Below are 15,923 nucleotides of genomic sequence, written 5' to 3'. Positions count from 1 at the left end.
ACTCAGCTGTGCGTTTCTGGTCAGCAGCTATATGGGGAGTACTAGTTTAGTAAGTTTATTAAGAAAATAAACTGTTAGGAGCTGAATCCTTTAATCAGAAGGGAAGTGAGTCTTCCAGTGTCTTATCTTTAAGCTTCGTGCTATCTGTCCCTGTTGTAGTAGCACCTAGAGCGTGCTAGGTGGTGCACATGGATGTTGAATGCTTCAGGTGAATCCAGACTTCAGGCAGCCAGCAGGAGCTTGGCCATTCACTTCACTAGAGTTGAAATCTCACAGACCCAAAAGAAATATGCATGGCCTATCTTCGTTTATTCCTTCTCCTTTTAGTCCTTTTGGACAGCAAAACTATGAATGTTGCAAAGCCACGGGATAAACGAAATATAGTACATACAAAGCATCTTTCCTAGGTCAGCATATTATTCATCCAATATCCTGTGTCCTCACAAGTTGGAAAAGAAAACCCAGTTCTTCACCAAGTTATAAGTAAAACCATGTGCATGGGAGAGTCATTGGCAGGAGGTGGGAATGCCTGTGGAAACTTGATCCCGAAATTGCTAGGTATGAATGTGAATGGATCAGCCTCAGAGTTCATTTGTCAGTAATGTTGACACCTGTACAGGTGTCATGGGCTAGCTGAGACTTCATCCCGCACAAAAGCTTCTTGAAACATTTGAGAAGTAGGCCCTCACATGAAGAAAATAGAGCTTAGGGCCATTTGTTTCAATTCTGTCATACGTTTGTAAGCTATGAAATGTAATAGTTTGCAGAACTTAATTATTTTCTTGTAAAGACTAAAACATATAAAAACTAAACAAACCAGAGTTACAGTAAAATACTTTCAAGTTTTATATCTAAAGTCATTGCTTTGAAGTCACAGCATTAAATTTTTTATTTACTTTTTCTCTTGTTGAATGTAAGCCATTTGCCAACTTGGAGCATGAATGATTTAATATCATATAGGCATATAATAAACTTGCCATTTTAATGGAGTTAGAAAGCTAAGGTTGGCACTTCCATATGCAAGTTGCTGACTCAGGACCTGAAGTTCCTGTGATCTGGCTAAGCTGGGTGGGATCTGTTGTGTCTGTTCTATGTAACAAACTGGGTGTAATCCATGTGAGTCCCCTTTTTTGTTATGCATTTATGCAAAGTTGGGGATAAAGTCTGTGAAGAGTACTTTGCATATAATTACTTGCTCAGTAGTTATATTTTTTTCTTTCATTGCTGTTAGCTGCAGAACAAAAATGTTGTGTGAAAGTAATCCTATACTGTGGTCATTACTGTAGCCTAATTAAATTTCAGTTCCTTCAATTGAGTTTTGATTTGACCTCTATCTTTCATGACATTGTTGATTACGTGTGCTCCTTAAAATCAGGCTTTGACTTGGCTTTCTATAGCCTTTGCTTCCATTTGCTCTTCTATTATGAGCTTTAACTTTTTTTTTAAAGGTCACAGTGTTTCATAGGGGCAAAGCTCAGCTGTAGGGGGAAAGATCTCTCAAATAAGTAGATCATAGGTAATTTTCCCATAGAAACTAGAGGGAGACAAAATAGCTCAAAAGCCAGTGGATAGTAGTCCTTAAATCAGAACCCGTGTGTTTTTCAGTCTTTACAAGATATAGGAAAAAGGTATCAGTTTGAAGATATTTGATGGTAGTGCCCAAATGTCACCCCTGCTACCCAAAGACAGATACAGGAAAGAGGAAAGCATCTTAGGAAATGCAAATGGAGGGGTAATTTTATTGGAATCTGAAGAATTAGGATTATTTTGTGCTCTTATTTCTTCACAGTGCCTAAATATTGCAGTTTTAGAAGCTACTTATGTAAAAATATGGTTACTTTGTAGTTGTAAGACAATTCCAGAGGTGTCAGCAGTCTCGCTTTCATCGCATTCTCCTTTCACCTGGTCATAGCAGTGAGGAGCACTCTCTCATCTCATCCTGGACTGGCAGAATATTACACCAGCAAGATGGTGTGGCCTTCTACCCAGACAGATGCAGAACAGCCATTTCCCTCTGGGAATCGCCAAGCAGATCTCCAACTTCTGCTAAGCATGTGCAGGGTGGCTGCTATCATCACAGTCCCCTGCCAGCGGCTTCCCTGAGGACGTTAGTAGGGCCTGTATCTTATCAGAGGCTGCTTGTCATTTAGAGCACATTCATTTCTGCCCAAATCTCAATCAGTCACAAAGTGTGGGCTGTGTGTTTCTTAATGAGTTCAAGCTTGTGCTGGTGTCACCAATGTGCTGGTGGCAGCATGACTCCTGTGCTTCCTTTGAGCTCTGCACAGGTCCTGGTGCTCCATGATGCTGGAACTTGGGGGACAGTGTGCTTGAAGTCTGTATGGTCATGTCTTTGATTTCCCCTAATTTTGAACCAAAGCAATATTTCACAATAGACTTGCAAACTTCCTGTTAGAATGCAAATTAATTATTTTTGCATGACTATCATGTTTTTAATTCCATGTAGATAATTTAAGTAAATCAAACCCAAGCAAGTACACTTTGATGTGAAAGACAGTTAAATGTTCAAGGTCTTTTTTTTTTTCCACTTGAGTTTTGGGGCAGCAGCATGAAACTAATGAATTAAAACCAGAAGAATGTGTAGGATGGTCTGTGTGTCAAAGTGCAGATAAGGTAGTTCCTGCTTTGTGTCATGGCAGAAAGTGCTTTAGAAAGCTGCATCTTCTCACAGAGGGAAGTAATCCTCAAGGGAGAACATACATCACTTGTAGACATCCTGTGATGGAGTGATGGTTTACTTAACTTAAGAATCCCAGATGACCAAAGCCTGTCTGCTGTGATTTCTTAGTTATTGATGAAGAGTTAGGCACTGATGTCCAGGTCCTAAAATGGATCCTTACAAAGTTCACCACATTTGTCACTGACTAAAAGAAGCCTATCACTTAAAGTTGACATTGAAAAATAGTGATAAACTGCTACATGAATAATGACATGTTTAATGCCTATTAATCTTACTCTAGACCCATGTCTCTTGTACTTGAGGGTCATTGTGGTGTCTGCTGAATTTATTTTTTCCCTAAAATTTTCTGAATCATGCAAGAATCAATACATCTAATTGGATGCTATTTTCTCTTTAGTACTGGTTCCTTGTGAGTTACTTATTAATCAAAATTTAAGTACTTATCATGGAGAGATTTACTATTGGTATAAATGACAGGCTTCTAAATGGACCAATATAGGCTTTTGTTCTAAAGTAGTATGGAGCTGTGGAATGTAACATTCCCATTTCCAAAAGCTGGAGAGGTCAGTGTCGTGTATGTTGCACATTGTCAATTGTCATAGGCTCCATTTTGCCCATAGGAAGAATAGCAAAGAAAAAATAATAGAACCATTTGAATGTGGTGACTTAAGTTTTTGACTAATAAACATTATTGTTATGATCTAAAAATTTATCTAATCACCATTTCATTTTCTGCCATATTTTAGAGAGCCTTTAACTTAAATGTTGGTATATTACTTCATTATCTAATTACTAATAATGTTTTCTTTCGGGTGGAGAAACAACGTTTATCAGTTATTTTTTATGTTCAAGTCTTTTTACAGTTTTATAGCCTTAAAGTTACAGTAGCCTTACATAAATAGTTATCTTCATCACTGTGTGGGTCCTTTCTGCATAAGGAAAAGTTAATCTTCTGTTACATCACTGGATGAATCATTGGGTATTATTTCTGGTTTGCTTCCATGCTCTTCACTATTTGCACAAAAAATAATGAGCATCACCACATTCTGATTCATTCTAGTTTGTTAGTTTTGACTTGGAAGTTCAATCTGCCTGTATCCTTAAGTCTGATTCAAAGTATGGGATTGTTTTATAAGGTCTTGTCATTCTGCTACTAAGATCCTTCCAGCTGTCCTACTTTAAGCAGCACAGCTAAGTTCTGTTGAAAGACTCGAGTTGTTAGAGCAGTTTTAATTAAAAAGTCTGAGATGGAGACAGAGGGCTGAAAGATGCCCAAGTCCTACCTTGATATTGCAAACCTCGTGACTCTCATAAACTTGCAACTTAACACAGTAATGATCACTGATATGTTAAGCTAACCTCAATGACAGTGTAGAAATAGTTTGTGAGCTCACATCACAGTTTGGTAGTATTTAGTTTCCTCTCTGTAGGCAAGCAGGACTGATGAATAGCTCATGGAAATGTCTGTTGTATAAAGTCAGTAGTCTATATAATTGTCAGTTTTACTTCAGCCCCATAGCTCAGTTCTGAAATGCTCTGTAGAGACAGAAGGATTTCATGCTTACCAGCCTGAGGAGCCCCAGGGTTTGCTCCAAGAAGCTCAGCCAGTTTCTGTTCTGTTCCACCAAACAGGGGGCAAACACATGGCCAAAACTGTTCCGTTAAACTGAGAGCTCTTGCCAGTGAATCTGGAGCAGCTGTAGATCAAGACATTGATTAGTAATCTAGTATTTCAAGAGCACAATACATAGTTCCCATTTCTGGGGCTAAAGTTCATTGTTAGTAATGCTAAAATATTGTTGCAGTGCTCAGTAGCTTGCAAAAATAACTGAAGTGTTTTCAGACAAGCTGTCTTCTGCTGCCGCCTGGTGAAATAAAGGTAATACTGTTTCCTACAGGCAGCTGACAGCTTTGCTCAGGTGTGCTATGAAGGGATTAATAATTAATTTGATAGTAATATGTGCAACAAAGTAACTTCAGTGATTGCAGCTGTGACTTGGAGTTTTTTCTAAGATTTTTTTCTTAATTTTGTTATGTTTCTACATCAGGCTAAATACACAATTTGAGGGTGATCTGTTCCTGTTTAAGAACAGGGTTTGCCTACAACAGGGAAAACAAAAGTGTATCTTCGTAGGAAACAGGCTCCTTGGTGTTTTCTCGTGTTATGGCCATGCAAAAGGAGATCAAACTGGAATGTAAATTGAAATCATGATACATTGCAACACGTGTAAGAAACATAACATTAAAGGAGAACTAATACAATGTAGCATCAGTTGGCATCTTCATTCAATCTCACTACTGATAAAGAATGACCATGCCCGCTATGATCTGCAAGCTTGCATTTTAAAAGCTGTATATTTTTAATGATTCATGGATTTACTATATGAACTATTATAATTCCATTTAAACTTTTCAGGATTCTGCAGTGCTTTTATTACACTAATGAGCTAATTGTTTAAGAATCATTCACATGATTCATCCTCCTGCTCAGCCTTTAAAAAAAAAAAAAAAAAAAAAAAAAAACTTTTAGCTGCTGAAACTCTCTTGACAAACAATATTTATAGCAGTTTGACAGCAGGATGAAGAACAGCGTTTGTCTTTGTAACAGCTTAAAGAAAAGGCCTTTCCAGCACCCAGCCATGCAGTTACAATCTTGACCTCTTTCTTTTGCTGGGAACATACATACAGCATACAAGCAGCACCTCCCATGTGTTTTCTTGACCCTTTGACTGTCCATTCACTTCCCATCTGTTTTGCAGCCTTTAAGGAACAGAGGGGGCCCTCTACTTATAAATCTGTCTTTGCAGCTGACAAATTATGTTCTGTGTCTTTAAGGGCAGCCTGGGTGGTTTTAGCTTTTTTTTCCTTCCCCCCCCTTAAAATTTTAGGCTCTCCTCTCAGCCTTATCCAGAGGAAAATGTGGTATGTGAACAAGAGGAAACAAGAGGAAAAATGTGATAGGTAGTTTCAAAGGATTTTCTAAAATTCAGCAGCACATGACCTTGCAGTGATCAGGGAATTATGGCAGTGTTTGCACAAAGCATGAGTAAGCGTGTTGCTGCAGGTAGCTGTGGCTGGGAAGTCTGCTTTCTGAGGCATTATTTGGAATGCCTGGGAGTGTGCTGTCTCATGCCATTTTAACAAGTAAAGCTTTTGCATAGCCCTTAGTAAATCAAGGAATGTGGCACAAAAGGCTGAACTCCAAAGAAATGATTCCTCCTCCCTTCTCCACCTGACTGTTCATAGGGGTTGTATACAACTCCGGAGTTTGTCTCTTAGATAGCCCTAAGGTAAAAATCAGCTTTCAATAAAAAACTTTGGATTGGCATCTCTAGTTTTAATGGTGTGTTTCTGGGCATTGTGATGAATTCTGACTGACAGGGCTTTCCTTTATACTAGGGGAAAGATGATGCATTCACAGCAGTAAATTCCGAATTTCTGCCTCTGTGGTTAACTAACCATAGCATAGAAGTAGCACAGCAAGAAGTGAGAATGTTTGTAGGCAAGGAAGGGATTAAGAAAGGAAGGAAGATGGGGAAAAAAAAAAGGAGGGGGGGGAAAACTCAAGTCTAAACACAATCCAGAGCAAACGCAGCAACAACCATCCATGAGCTTTCAAATATCAAAGCCATGTAAACATTAGTTGGAGATAGAAGTCACTTTAATGTACAACAGAAGGATTTATAGTAAGATACTAACACATTTTTTGTGGTCATTTCATACTGTAGATTTCATCAAAGTACAAAATAGAAATGGATTTGTGTCCAGAAAGATTTTAGAATTTTTGTTACTGCAGTTGAAATTTGATATGATATGTGCACTTTTGTAACTTGGAAGGGAAATCTTCTGGCATATACAGACATGAACATCTTTAAAATTCTGTGCTAACATCATTGGTTCTTTACAGGTAAATATGTATTTGAATGTCTCAAAATAAATTTAGAACCATAAGCAAGACGGGTTTTGTGGGCAGAGGCCACATCTCTTAGAAAACCAATTAACACAGCTGGAAAATACAAGAAAACCTTTTCTTGCCTCTAGAAGTGTGTTTGAAATCAATCAGTAATATACTTTGCTTTTGTAATTTGTGTTTGATACTATTTGGGATTATTTGGCCTCACCTCAGGAGATTTGCTTGATAACCTGCTTCAGCTGTTTCATTTTATCACTGTTTACTGCTAGCTAAGCTTGGTTATCTCAGGCAGAAATCAGAAAGCAAACCTTGCTTGTAAGACTGAGTATTTCAGGGGGGTTCCCTTCTGACCAGCTTATGATACTAGGGAAAGCAAACTTTATCTGTGCCTGCGTCTTTCTGCATTCATAGTGTATTCCAAATCCTCATTACAGTTCAATTAGTCTGGTTTTGAGCCTTTTAGATTTGGGATCATAGGATTAATGAAAAGAAAATGAGCAAGTAGCAATATCATTTCATATGGAGATAAGGAGAGACTGAGCATGAATGAGGATCTCAAGACATCTGAATAAAGAATTTCCTCATTCTGTCAGTGAAGTTTTATGGGATATGGAGGGAGGATTATGGGAATATTCATGACCAGATCAAGAGGCATAATGAGTTGATGTATGAACCAGCTTATCTTTTAGGTAAACATGGGGTAAATGGAAAATAGAATAACCATTCATGGCCCCTAGGCCTGTGAATTTTACTGTTCTAAGATGGAAGCAAGGGTTTAGTTACAGTTATTCTTCATTGATGTAATTTGATTTTTGATCAGTGTCTAACAGGTGCTGGAAGAGCTGCTTATTTGTAACTTCAGGTCTGCATTAGAGCTAGCAAAGAGCACATCATCTTTCTAGAATCCAGTGTAAGCAATATGTGCATTAAAAGTTACACAGTACCTTGTAATAAGAATGTAGTACTTTGTTAAAATCCCTTTTGTGACATGGGAGCGTTGTATAAAAGAGCTTGGGTAGTTCAACTAGTTACCAAAGTAATTTGCTAGCAAGATAAATTTTTTTAATCTGTGGTTTACTTATCCTTGGAAAAACACAGTATCACAAGACACAGAGCAACCAGTTACTTTTGTCTACCCCTAAATTTATTTCTGCAAAACGTATTCTTACTGGAAACCCAGATGATTTTCTGTGTTTGGCATGTTGATTAACTTTCCTCAAAACAGAATGTACTGAAATTTACAAGTGTAAACGACTGATAGTTTGATCTAAGTGTCAGTCAAAACCCTACAAATGTGAGTACAGAGCTTGGGCATTTCACAGGGGCAAGAGCTTCCCTAAATTTGGGTAACAACTCACTCTCGAATTGTGAGAATGAATAGTTGTTCCACATATGAAGTCATATGGTGCTGATGAAACTGTAGCTAGTTACCCCAGAACTGCAGGGCTGCAGTTGCACTCCTCTATTAGAATTCTATGCCAGCACTTATATTTACTAGTTTATTAAGATGAGTGTTGTGTAAATGCATAACTCTGCATTTACAGAGTTATGCATTGCCCTCAACCTGTTTCGAAAGTGAGCTAAATCAGCAGACTGCTTCTCTGTGCTACAGAATGGACTTGCAGGAGAATGTTACAGGCTGCCTGGGATCTGCTGCTGCAAAAGGCTTTACTAGGGCTAAAAATACAGGGCATAGCATGAATAATTGCAGCTATCTGGCACTCATTGTAGCTGTTCTTTTTTAAGAATAGCCAGCATATTATTTCAAAGTATTAAATTACCTCAAGACCTCGTAATTAGTACAGTTAAGTAATCATTTCAATTCAGTCCAAGTATAAAAACTAATAAAGTGCTCATAGTATGCAGTCAATTTTAGTATACGTGTTCTCTGAGCAAACACAGCTGATTCAGTATATTCTGGTGGAATACATATTTGCTATCCTGTTATTTTAAGATGCCTTAATCAGAAAATTAGAATAGATTTGTTGGCACAAACCTTTTTTAAGGGTGAAATAATAATTACAGGTTTTTGCTGATGCTATTAATTTTCAGAGCTGGAATATTTCATTAGCAAGAGGTTGAGAAAGGAAAATACTTGCATTTAATACTGCTAAATCTGCCTGCTTTCACTGGGTCTAATGGCTTGATCAATACAAAGAACACACTTGGGAAAACATGTTGCAGTTGGGGAAAAAAGTGCCACAGAAAGCCACTGAAAGCACAACATAAAGAGAGCATCGGGGTCGTGAGATCTCATCCCCAGTTATCATGGGCAACTGCTGCTGTTCATTTTGGAGAGCAGGTTCCAGGATTAATAACTTCTAAATCCAGAATCATTATGGAATATTTTGGGTTGGAAGGGACAGTAAAGATCATCTTGTTTCAACATCCCTGCCACAGTCAGGGGCACCTTCCACTTGACCAGGTTGGTCAAAGCATCATCCAGCATGGTGTGGTCAAAAAATTTGTTAATTCTGTCCAAAACAGTATGTGATTCCAAAGGCTAATTTTGTAGACATTCATAGAGCAACAGTGTTGGAAGCTGAGCTAAGTAGATGCCTAAATAAATGCCACAGAAATAACATTTTCCATATACTAGAGGTTTATATACTGACATTCAGTGCATATTCTTTTCTTTCTTCTTTTTTTTTTTTTTTTTTTTCATTTAAAAAGATAGTAGTGAAAACACTTTGAATGTGCTCAGTAAGGAGAAGTGATCATGGGACTACCTTTTTTTTTCATTGACAGCTTTCAAAGACTCTACTGAGCTGAATATTTTTTTAACCTGGTAAAAATCAGCTACTGCTGTTTCTTAATTTCCAAGATACAGCTTTTGCCCTCACATCAACTGTAATCTTCATTTAATATCACAGTATGTTAAAAAAAAAAAAAAAAAAGCTGAAATTCAAGAAGCTTCTTTGGTGTCTTCTTTAGGACTTAGAGTGATTCAGTTTCACTGTACTTCTGTTTGTAGATAAGCACCACTGAGGAAGGGCACGCTGCAGTGTTGAAAGTGTCAGTGGCTTACCCTTCATCACCTAAGAATTGCAAGATAAAGACTGAAGTTGAGGTTTCTTCATACTCATGCGGGCTATTTTCCATATTCTTTTTTTCAAATGCTAACTAAAATTCTCTACTTCTGTTAGAACAGGACTGCAGTTCATTGAGTTGCTATCCTCTAAAATGGATTTTATGTTTGTTTGTGGGGTTGTCATTTTGCTAGATTAAACTTTGAGTTCCCTTAGCTACATTAGTGTTTTCTTTGTAGGTCATTTTTTCTGCTTATGCTTACATATGCCATTTAAAGCTGATTGTTTTATTTTTCTTTTTTGTTCTGCTGTTACTTCAGCTCAGCAAAGTTGATAACATATGGTATTGATAAAGAGAAGAAAACATAAAAGTTTTTTTTAAAAAGCTCAAACTCTGTATCTCAGACAAGAGAACATATGGCTTTAATCCAATAGTATTTTTAGCTTGGAAAAAAATATTTGTCTGTGTTTGTGCACATCTAACTTATTTTTGTCTGTCCCATTGCTCTCCCCCATTCCTTCATATTTCTGAAGTGTGTTTTTCATGCCTATAATCACACACAGAAGAAGATTCAAATGAGGATGTGGTGAGAGAGAAGCAGGAAATCTCACAGGCTTTGGATTCCAGCTGTGTTCTAAATCTTGCTTCATAAGCAATTTAATAAGTCAGATAGGTTATATGATGACAAGTGTCATATGGAATTGAGAAAAAAGTGGGAAAATGCCTAAACCCCTGGATTTTTCGCAATCAGTTTTGCCTTTTAATTCCTAATAACTATTTGTGTTTGTGGTCAAGTGTTGCTTTGGTAGGGAAGTAAACCCCCAGATTCAGATTTTGTATAAAATGAGCACATCCACCTGGTTACTACTGAAATGCAAGAAAATAAAATGCGAGTTTTAAACGTTCTTAACATAGTGTGTGCCCTTTGGAGGAAGTGTCTTGAGTACTGACGTGTGGTTCCCTGAAATTCTCCTGGGTGCAAGGGCATGAGCTTTCAACTTTATTTAGAATGATTTGTGGTGGTTGTTACACTTGCTGTGGAGAATGAGGATGTTTGCTTAAAGGAGAAAGTGGCTAGTGGGCATTATTTAAAACCTAACAGCTCCCTGCATGTAACAAGTGTACAGTAGTTCTGCTGTCTGTGATCTGATGGAAATTTCAGTTTTCTGAAATTCATTTCTAGTATTGTATTCCTTCAGTTAATTTTTGAATTACTAAATTAGCAGGATAATCATAAAATATATCTGTAGGAGTTCTTCAGACAGGATCAGATTTCTTTTTTTTTTCTGATGTAGAAAAAGGTTGTAAACTTTGGTAATTGAAAAACAAAATGCTTAGGGTAATATTGATGAAAGCATTAATATTTGGTTTTGTTTGGATGGTTTTGTTCATTGTTTTTATGTGGGGTTTTTTTTCTTTTGGTACATGTCCTCAGGTATTTAATAGTAATAGGTATTTGAACAGGGACCTTTTTATTTCTACCAGAAAAAGTTCGGGAAATCCAGGAGAAACTTGAAGCCTTCATAGAAGCCCTCCATCAAGAAAAGTAGATTGTTCGAGCAGGTAATCATGTTTTCATCATAAAAAGATTGCTACAGTTATCTCATTGCTCTATATAAAATTATCCATCTCATTTAAATGCATGTTTTCATACAGACTTTGTGAAAATTCCTATTAGTTTTATTCCATTGTCTGGCTGCTGCTACTTCTTGCTTCTAATCTGCAGAATGATACTTGCTGCTTTTACGTTACGAGCAGATATAAAACAGTAAAGTAAAAATATAATTACTGACCAGTTATTTAAGTATTGTGAATCACTTTAGGCTATTTGATTACGCTCAATTCAGTATTTTTATCTGTATTAAGAGAGGAAAGCATAACTAGCTGGAATCAAAATTAATGGAACATTTTTCTATGAAAGCAGTTCGGTTCTTTTGTTTTTCTTAAAGACACTGTTTATTGTTATCAATAATATTTGCAAGCAGATAATTTCCAAATCTCATCTCTGTTGATTCTCAAATCCATAATCCCAAATGCCATCATACTTTTGTACATATGTAAAATAATTGTCATTCTGTTTCAACAGCAACTTTACACAAGAATGCAGTCTTCTCCAGGATACCGTGCACAAAGACTGAATTTAAATGGCTTTTGTGTCCCATTCTGTTTCCTGTCTTTTGGGGAGCATCCTGAAATGTTGAAGGAGAAAGAAAATAATGTCTTGAGGGATTGAGAAGTTCAGTTAAAATCCACCTGCTGGTTTAATTTTTGAAGCTACATGCACAGAAGAATCTGATTTCTGTATTAATGAAATAGCTTGTCAGCTTGCTGAAGTTGTACATTGAATGGGTTTTTTTCCTGAAAGGGAAAAAAGCTTTTTATTTTTAGTATGTGTCTTGTATGGTAGAGCTGGATCAGATTCATAAAATGATTTTATCTGTTGTCATTTTCTTGCCTGCAGATGATGCTGGGAGTTTGACATAACATTTTAGTATTTGTATGTACATTAAAATGCCCTTCTAAGTAATGCCGTTTTTATTTGTTATGCTCTGTGTTGAAGCATTTGCTGATCACTTGGTACAGATTTAAAAACATTGTATTGAGATCCTGAGAGGAAATGGTGGATTTTGTTAAACTCCTAAACTACTGAGAGATGTCAGCCAAACAATTTTTGTAGTTCTTTCACCTGAAAGCACAGACTGCTGTTCAGTGACACCCTAAAAGGTTTAGGCTCAGGAAATAAAGTCAGCAGCTCCTCCTTTTACCTGTTCTTTCTTGATATATGTTGTTACTCTTGAATGTCAGCCGATTACATTTCATTTCTGGGATTGCACAGACTCAGATTTCCTTGTTAACTCCTCCCTTTACCATAGCTACAAAGTAACCTGGTGGAATACCTGTGAAATGTAAAAAGATAGAATGTACAGTTCCAACTTCTCCAGCTTCCTAACTAAAGGAAAAAGACATTAATTTCATTTTTACTAATAGCTACTCTAAGACCAAAATCACTTCTATAAGAATGTTATGCACAAGGTCCTTCCACACCCTCTTCATGTCTATCGTTCAGTAAAAACCAGTAAGGCACTGAAAACTGCCTTTCAGTTTTGCCATAGAAATGGTACTTGAGAGAAATTGAAGCATGACACAAGCTATCCCAGGTGCCTGGTGGTTAATCACCACCGCATTTCTCTGCCCACACTTTGCCACAAATGATCTGGATACGCTTCTGAATACTTGTGGCTAAGAAGGTGTTAGGCCTGAAGCAGTTTGTGTTGCAGTTGACTGATTATGTACCTTGAAAAACTGACCTAGATTTATTTTCCCTTTGGAAAAGGCAATTGATTTTGATATGTTGAAATTAAAAGAGAAGAATCCGAATGTTTTCCAACAGATATTGTTTTGGTTTGCCCTCAGAGGAAACAATATAAAGTTTGGAAAGACGTTCCCCAAATGTTTGGACATAAATTCAGCCGTGTGGACAAAAAGCTAACGCAGACCTTAAAATTATGTTGAAAGGTTAAATATTTCAGGGTGATCTAACTGAATGTTTGGAGATTTTCTGTTGAAAATTAATTCCTGAAAGTGAGTGTTTGAGAACTGAAAAATGAAAAAATGGCTTCTGTCGTGACCATCCTCTGAAGATAACTTCAGAAATATAAGTTTGCACAATTTTGAAGGCAGACACCTTTGTGTATAGCAAGTGAAATAAGTCTGTACTTTGTAAAAAAAACAAACTAAACGAAGAAACGAACAAAAACTTTCGCATTTATCTTGAGATCACTGATTGAAACTTCTGTGTAATGTAAATGTTGCAAAATATTGCATCCAGTGGCCCAATGTTAATTTCTTTTAGTGTGATGTTCCTATGGGTTTAGTTCCAACTTCTCTGTGCTGCTCATCTAAGACTTAGCATGATGTATTCCATGGAAACTAGGTATTTATTGAATAAAAGTGTAACTGAAGGAATAATAAAATGTGGGTTTTGAACACGGTGCTGTTGCACCTAACTAAAAGTCACTTTGACCTTCTTTTTCTCGTTTTTTAAGTTGTGAACAGGTGTACATTAATGATATCAGTACATGGTAATGATGTCAAAATGTCTGAGTCAAAAGAGCTGTGTCAACACCAGGTTAGTGGTGACTGTACCAGCTGTTATCTTTACTGTATAAATTAATGTACCATTTATATAATACGTTTAGACATAGATCTTGTGTCAGGCAGCATAAGAAGGATGTGCTGAATATTACAACAGTTTTGAGACAGAAAACACAATTATTTGAACTGCCTAAAATTCATGTGATACTGAAGAGTATGTTATTCCAAACTGGTTTGCACAAGTTCATGATATTTTTCTGTATTTCATAGGCTACCTTCAGATTCTGGATACAGCGATGTATTGTAAGGAGCAATGACTAATCTGTAATTTCAGTACCTTTTGAGCTTAGGGAGTAGAATCACCAAATGTAAACACTGTTGTTCCATAAATGGATATTTCATTTCCAAAGCATGTTCATTACTATCATGCAGATATGCTAAGTTATTTCTGTTTTTTATAAAAGGAACTGTTTATGAGCCAAGGTTTAAATAGTAATGGCCAAGAGGTATTCTGACAGTTTTTCAGGAAAAAGATACAAATGGTGTTTTTTTCAAATCTTAAGAATTACTCCTTCTCAGTAGTTACTAGTAATCTCATCCTAAGTTATCAGACCATGAGAGAAAATCTTGAAAATACTTAAAGTATAAAAACCAAACATAGAGGGTGAATACATCAATGAAGTTCTTGGTTATTTCAAACACCCCGGTGTGCTCTTTCAGCATCAAAGCCACATGAATCTGGTTCTTTGCTGAGTATATTTTTGAACATAAGCTGCATTATAACATATTTTGAAGACTAAGTTTTAGCAAATTTTCATGTATCTTAAATGTAGCTTAGTAATTCTTAACAATTGTATTAAAAAAGGTGCAAGAGATTTCATTACTTGAAATGTCGAAATATTGGGATCTCTAACCCTGACCCAGGACACCTTGAGTCAGCTAGAACTCTTTGTTCTCCGTGGGATTTGGTACCAGAGAGGTCTGTGGGGTGTTCTTATGTCGGGGAAGGTATTGCCAGATGAACTGCAGATACCTCTGCGTTCTTGCAGAGTTGCAGCAGGAGATATTTTTTGACTGTTTGGAATGTGTTTCTGAATCCTGAGGTGCTTCAGTAAAATCTTCCAGCAATGCTTCCTTGCACAGATGGGATGTACATGGTGAAGTTTACTCAGATTCTGGGAATATCCTCACAAGAACTTAACATTAATGGCTATCTGAAAAAACTTACCATCTTCATGACTTCTTTTTAAATGTCAGTTTAAAATTCTTGCATCCTGTTCTATTTTTTAATTAGTTCAGTAATCCATCTTCCCTTGCAGTAATCTGTATAGACTGTGGTCAATCACTAGTTTTTATTCAGTAAGATAAATGAAATGCATTGTAAAACCCCTGCAAGATAGGACCCACACAGTCAGATAACTCCTAAAGCTATAGTTTCACAAGTGCTGTGAGTACTAGATGGCTGTTATCACAGAGCTTTCACAGCATATGGCTGTTGCCAGGAATTTTTTTAGTATAAAGTACTATATGGAAAGGATGGGAAGACGCAGAAATGGTACAGAGATTGTAATGGTTGTTTATATTGTGGTGCTGGAGTGGAAAACCCATGCCTGTTTCTGTGTATACAAATCTTGCTTGCATCTGCCATCACCTCAGTGCTTCAGCACATCAGAAGGTGAAATTATCCAGGCTTTTGTTCTTTAAGAAGTGCTGAAAGTTAGAGACGTGATTTTGGTTTTGACTAGTAGTGATTCAGGAAGTAGTTCTGAAAGTACTGCTGAAACAGCTCTAGAGCCAGCCTAACAAATTCATCTAGAAACATTTCTGAAATTGGCTCTTTTAAGTTTCTTGGGTTTGGCTTTAGGTGCTGTTCCAGTGCCAATTCCAGAAATATTTCTAGTCCTATCTGCTGAAAAGCAGTTTATTGCATATAGTTGCAAATGCTTGTATGTTTGTGTTGCAGAACACTGCTAGGAGACTGTATTTGCTGCTCTTGGGAGTCTGAAGGCTCCAAGAGGACTTCCAGAGTAGTGGTGATTTCCCAATATGACTTTAAAATGGCTTTCTAAACCATCCATGGGTAGTGACAACCAGCAAGGTGAGCTTTGTTCAGGTTTTTCACACCAAAGGACAACAAGAAGGTTAGTGTGTTGTAATAACACCTTGCCTTATACCATTATTAAT

The 15,923-nt window shown here is 36.9% G+C and overlaps 1 protein-coding gene across 4 annotated transcripts in view; it reads left to right on the top strand.

Annotated features, from left to right (window-relative positions):
* Window positions 1–13,661, top strand: part of OPA1 (OPA1 mitochondrial dynamin like GTPase) — a 48,524-nt gene extending 34,863 nt beyond the window's left edge. For all 4 annotated transcript variants that reach the window (XM_040073739.2, XM_040073737.2, XM_040073738.2 and 1 more), the window contains 2 exons: window positions 11,130–11,207; window positions 11,731–13,661. In XM_040073739.2, coding sequence (XP_039929673.1) covers window positions 11,130–11,194 — 65 coding nt within the window. In that variant the 3' untranslated portion in view covers window positions 11,195–11,207; window positions 11,731–13,661. The remainder of the gene's footprint in view (window positions 1–11,129; window positions 11,208–11,730) is intronic.
* The last annotated feature ends 2,262 nt before the right edge of the window (window positions 13,662–15,923 follow it).

Source organism: Hirundo rustica, chromosome 10, assembly GCF_015227805.2.
Source record: "Hirundo rustica isolate bHirRus1 chromosome 10, bHirRus1.pri.v3, whole genome shotgun sequence".
Classification (NCBI taxonomy): Eukaryota; Metazoa; Chordata; class Aves; order Passeriformes; family Hirundinidae; genus Hirundo; species Hirundo rustica.
Note: the sequence above shows the minus strand (reverse complement) of the source record. Positions and strands in the feature narration are given on the sequence as shown.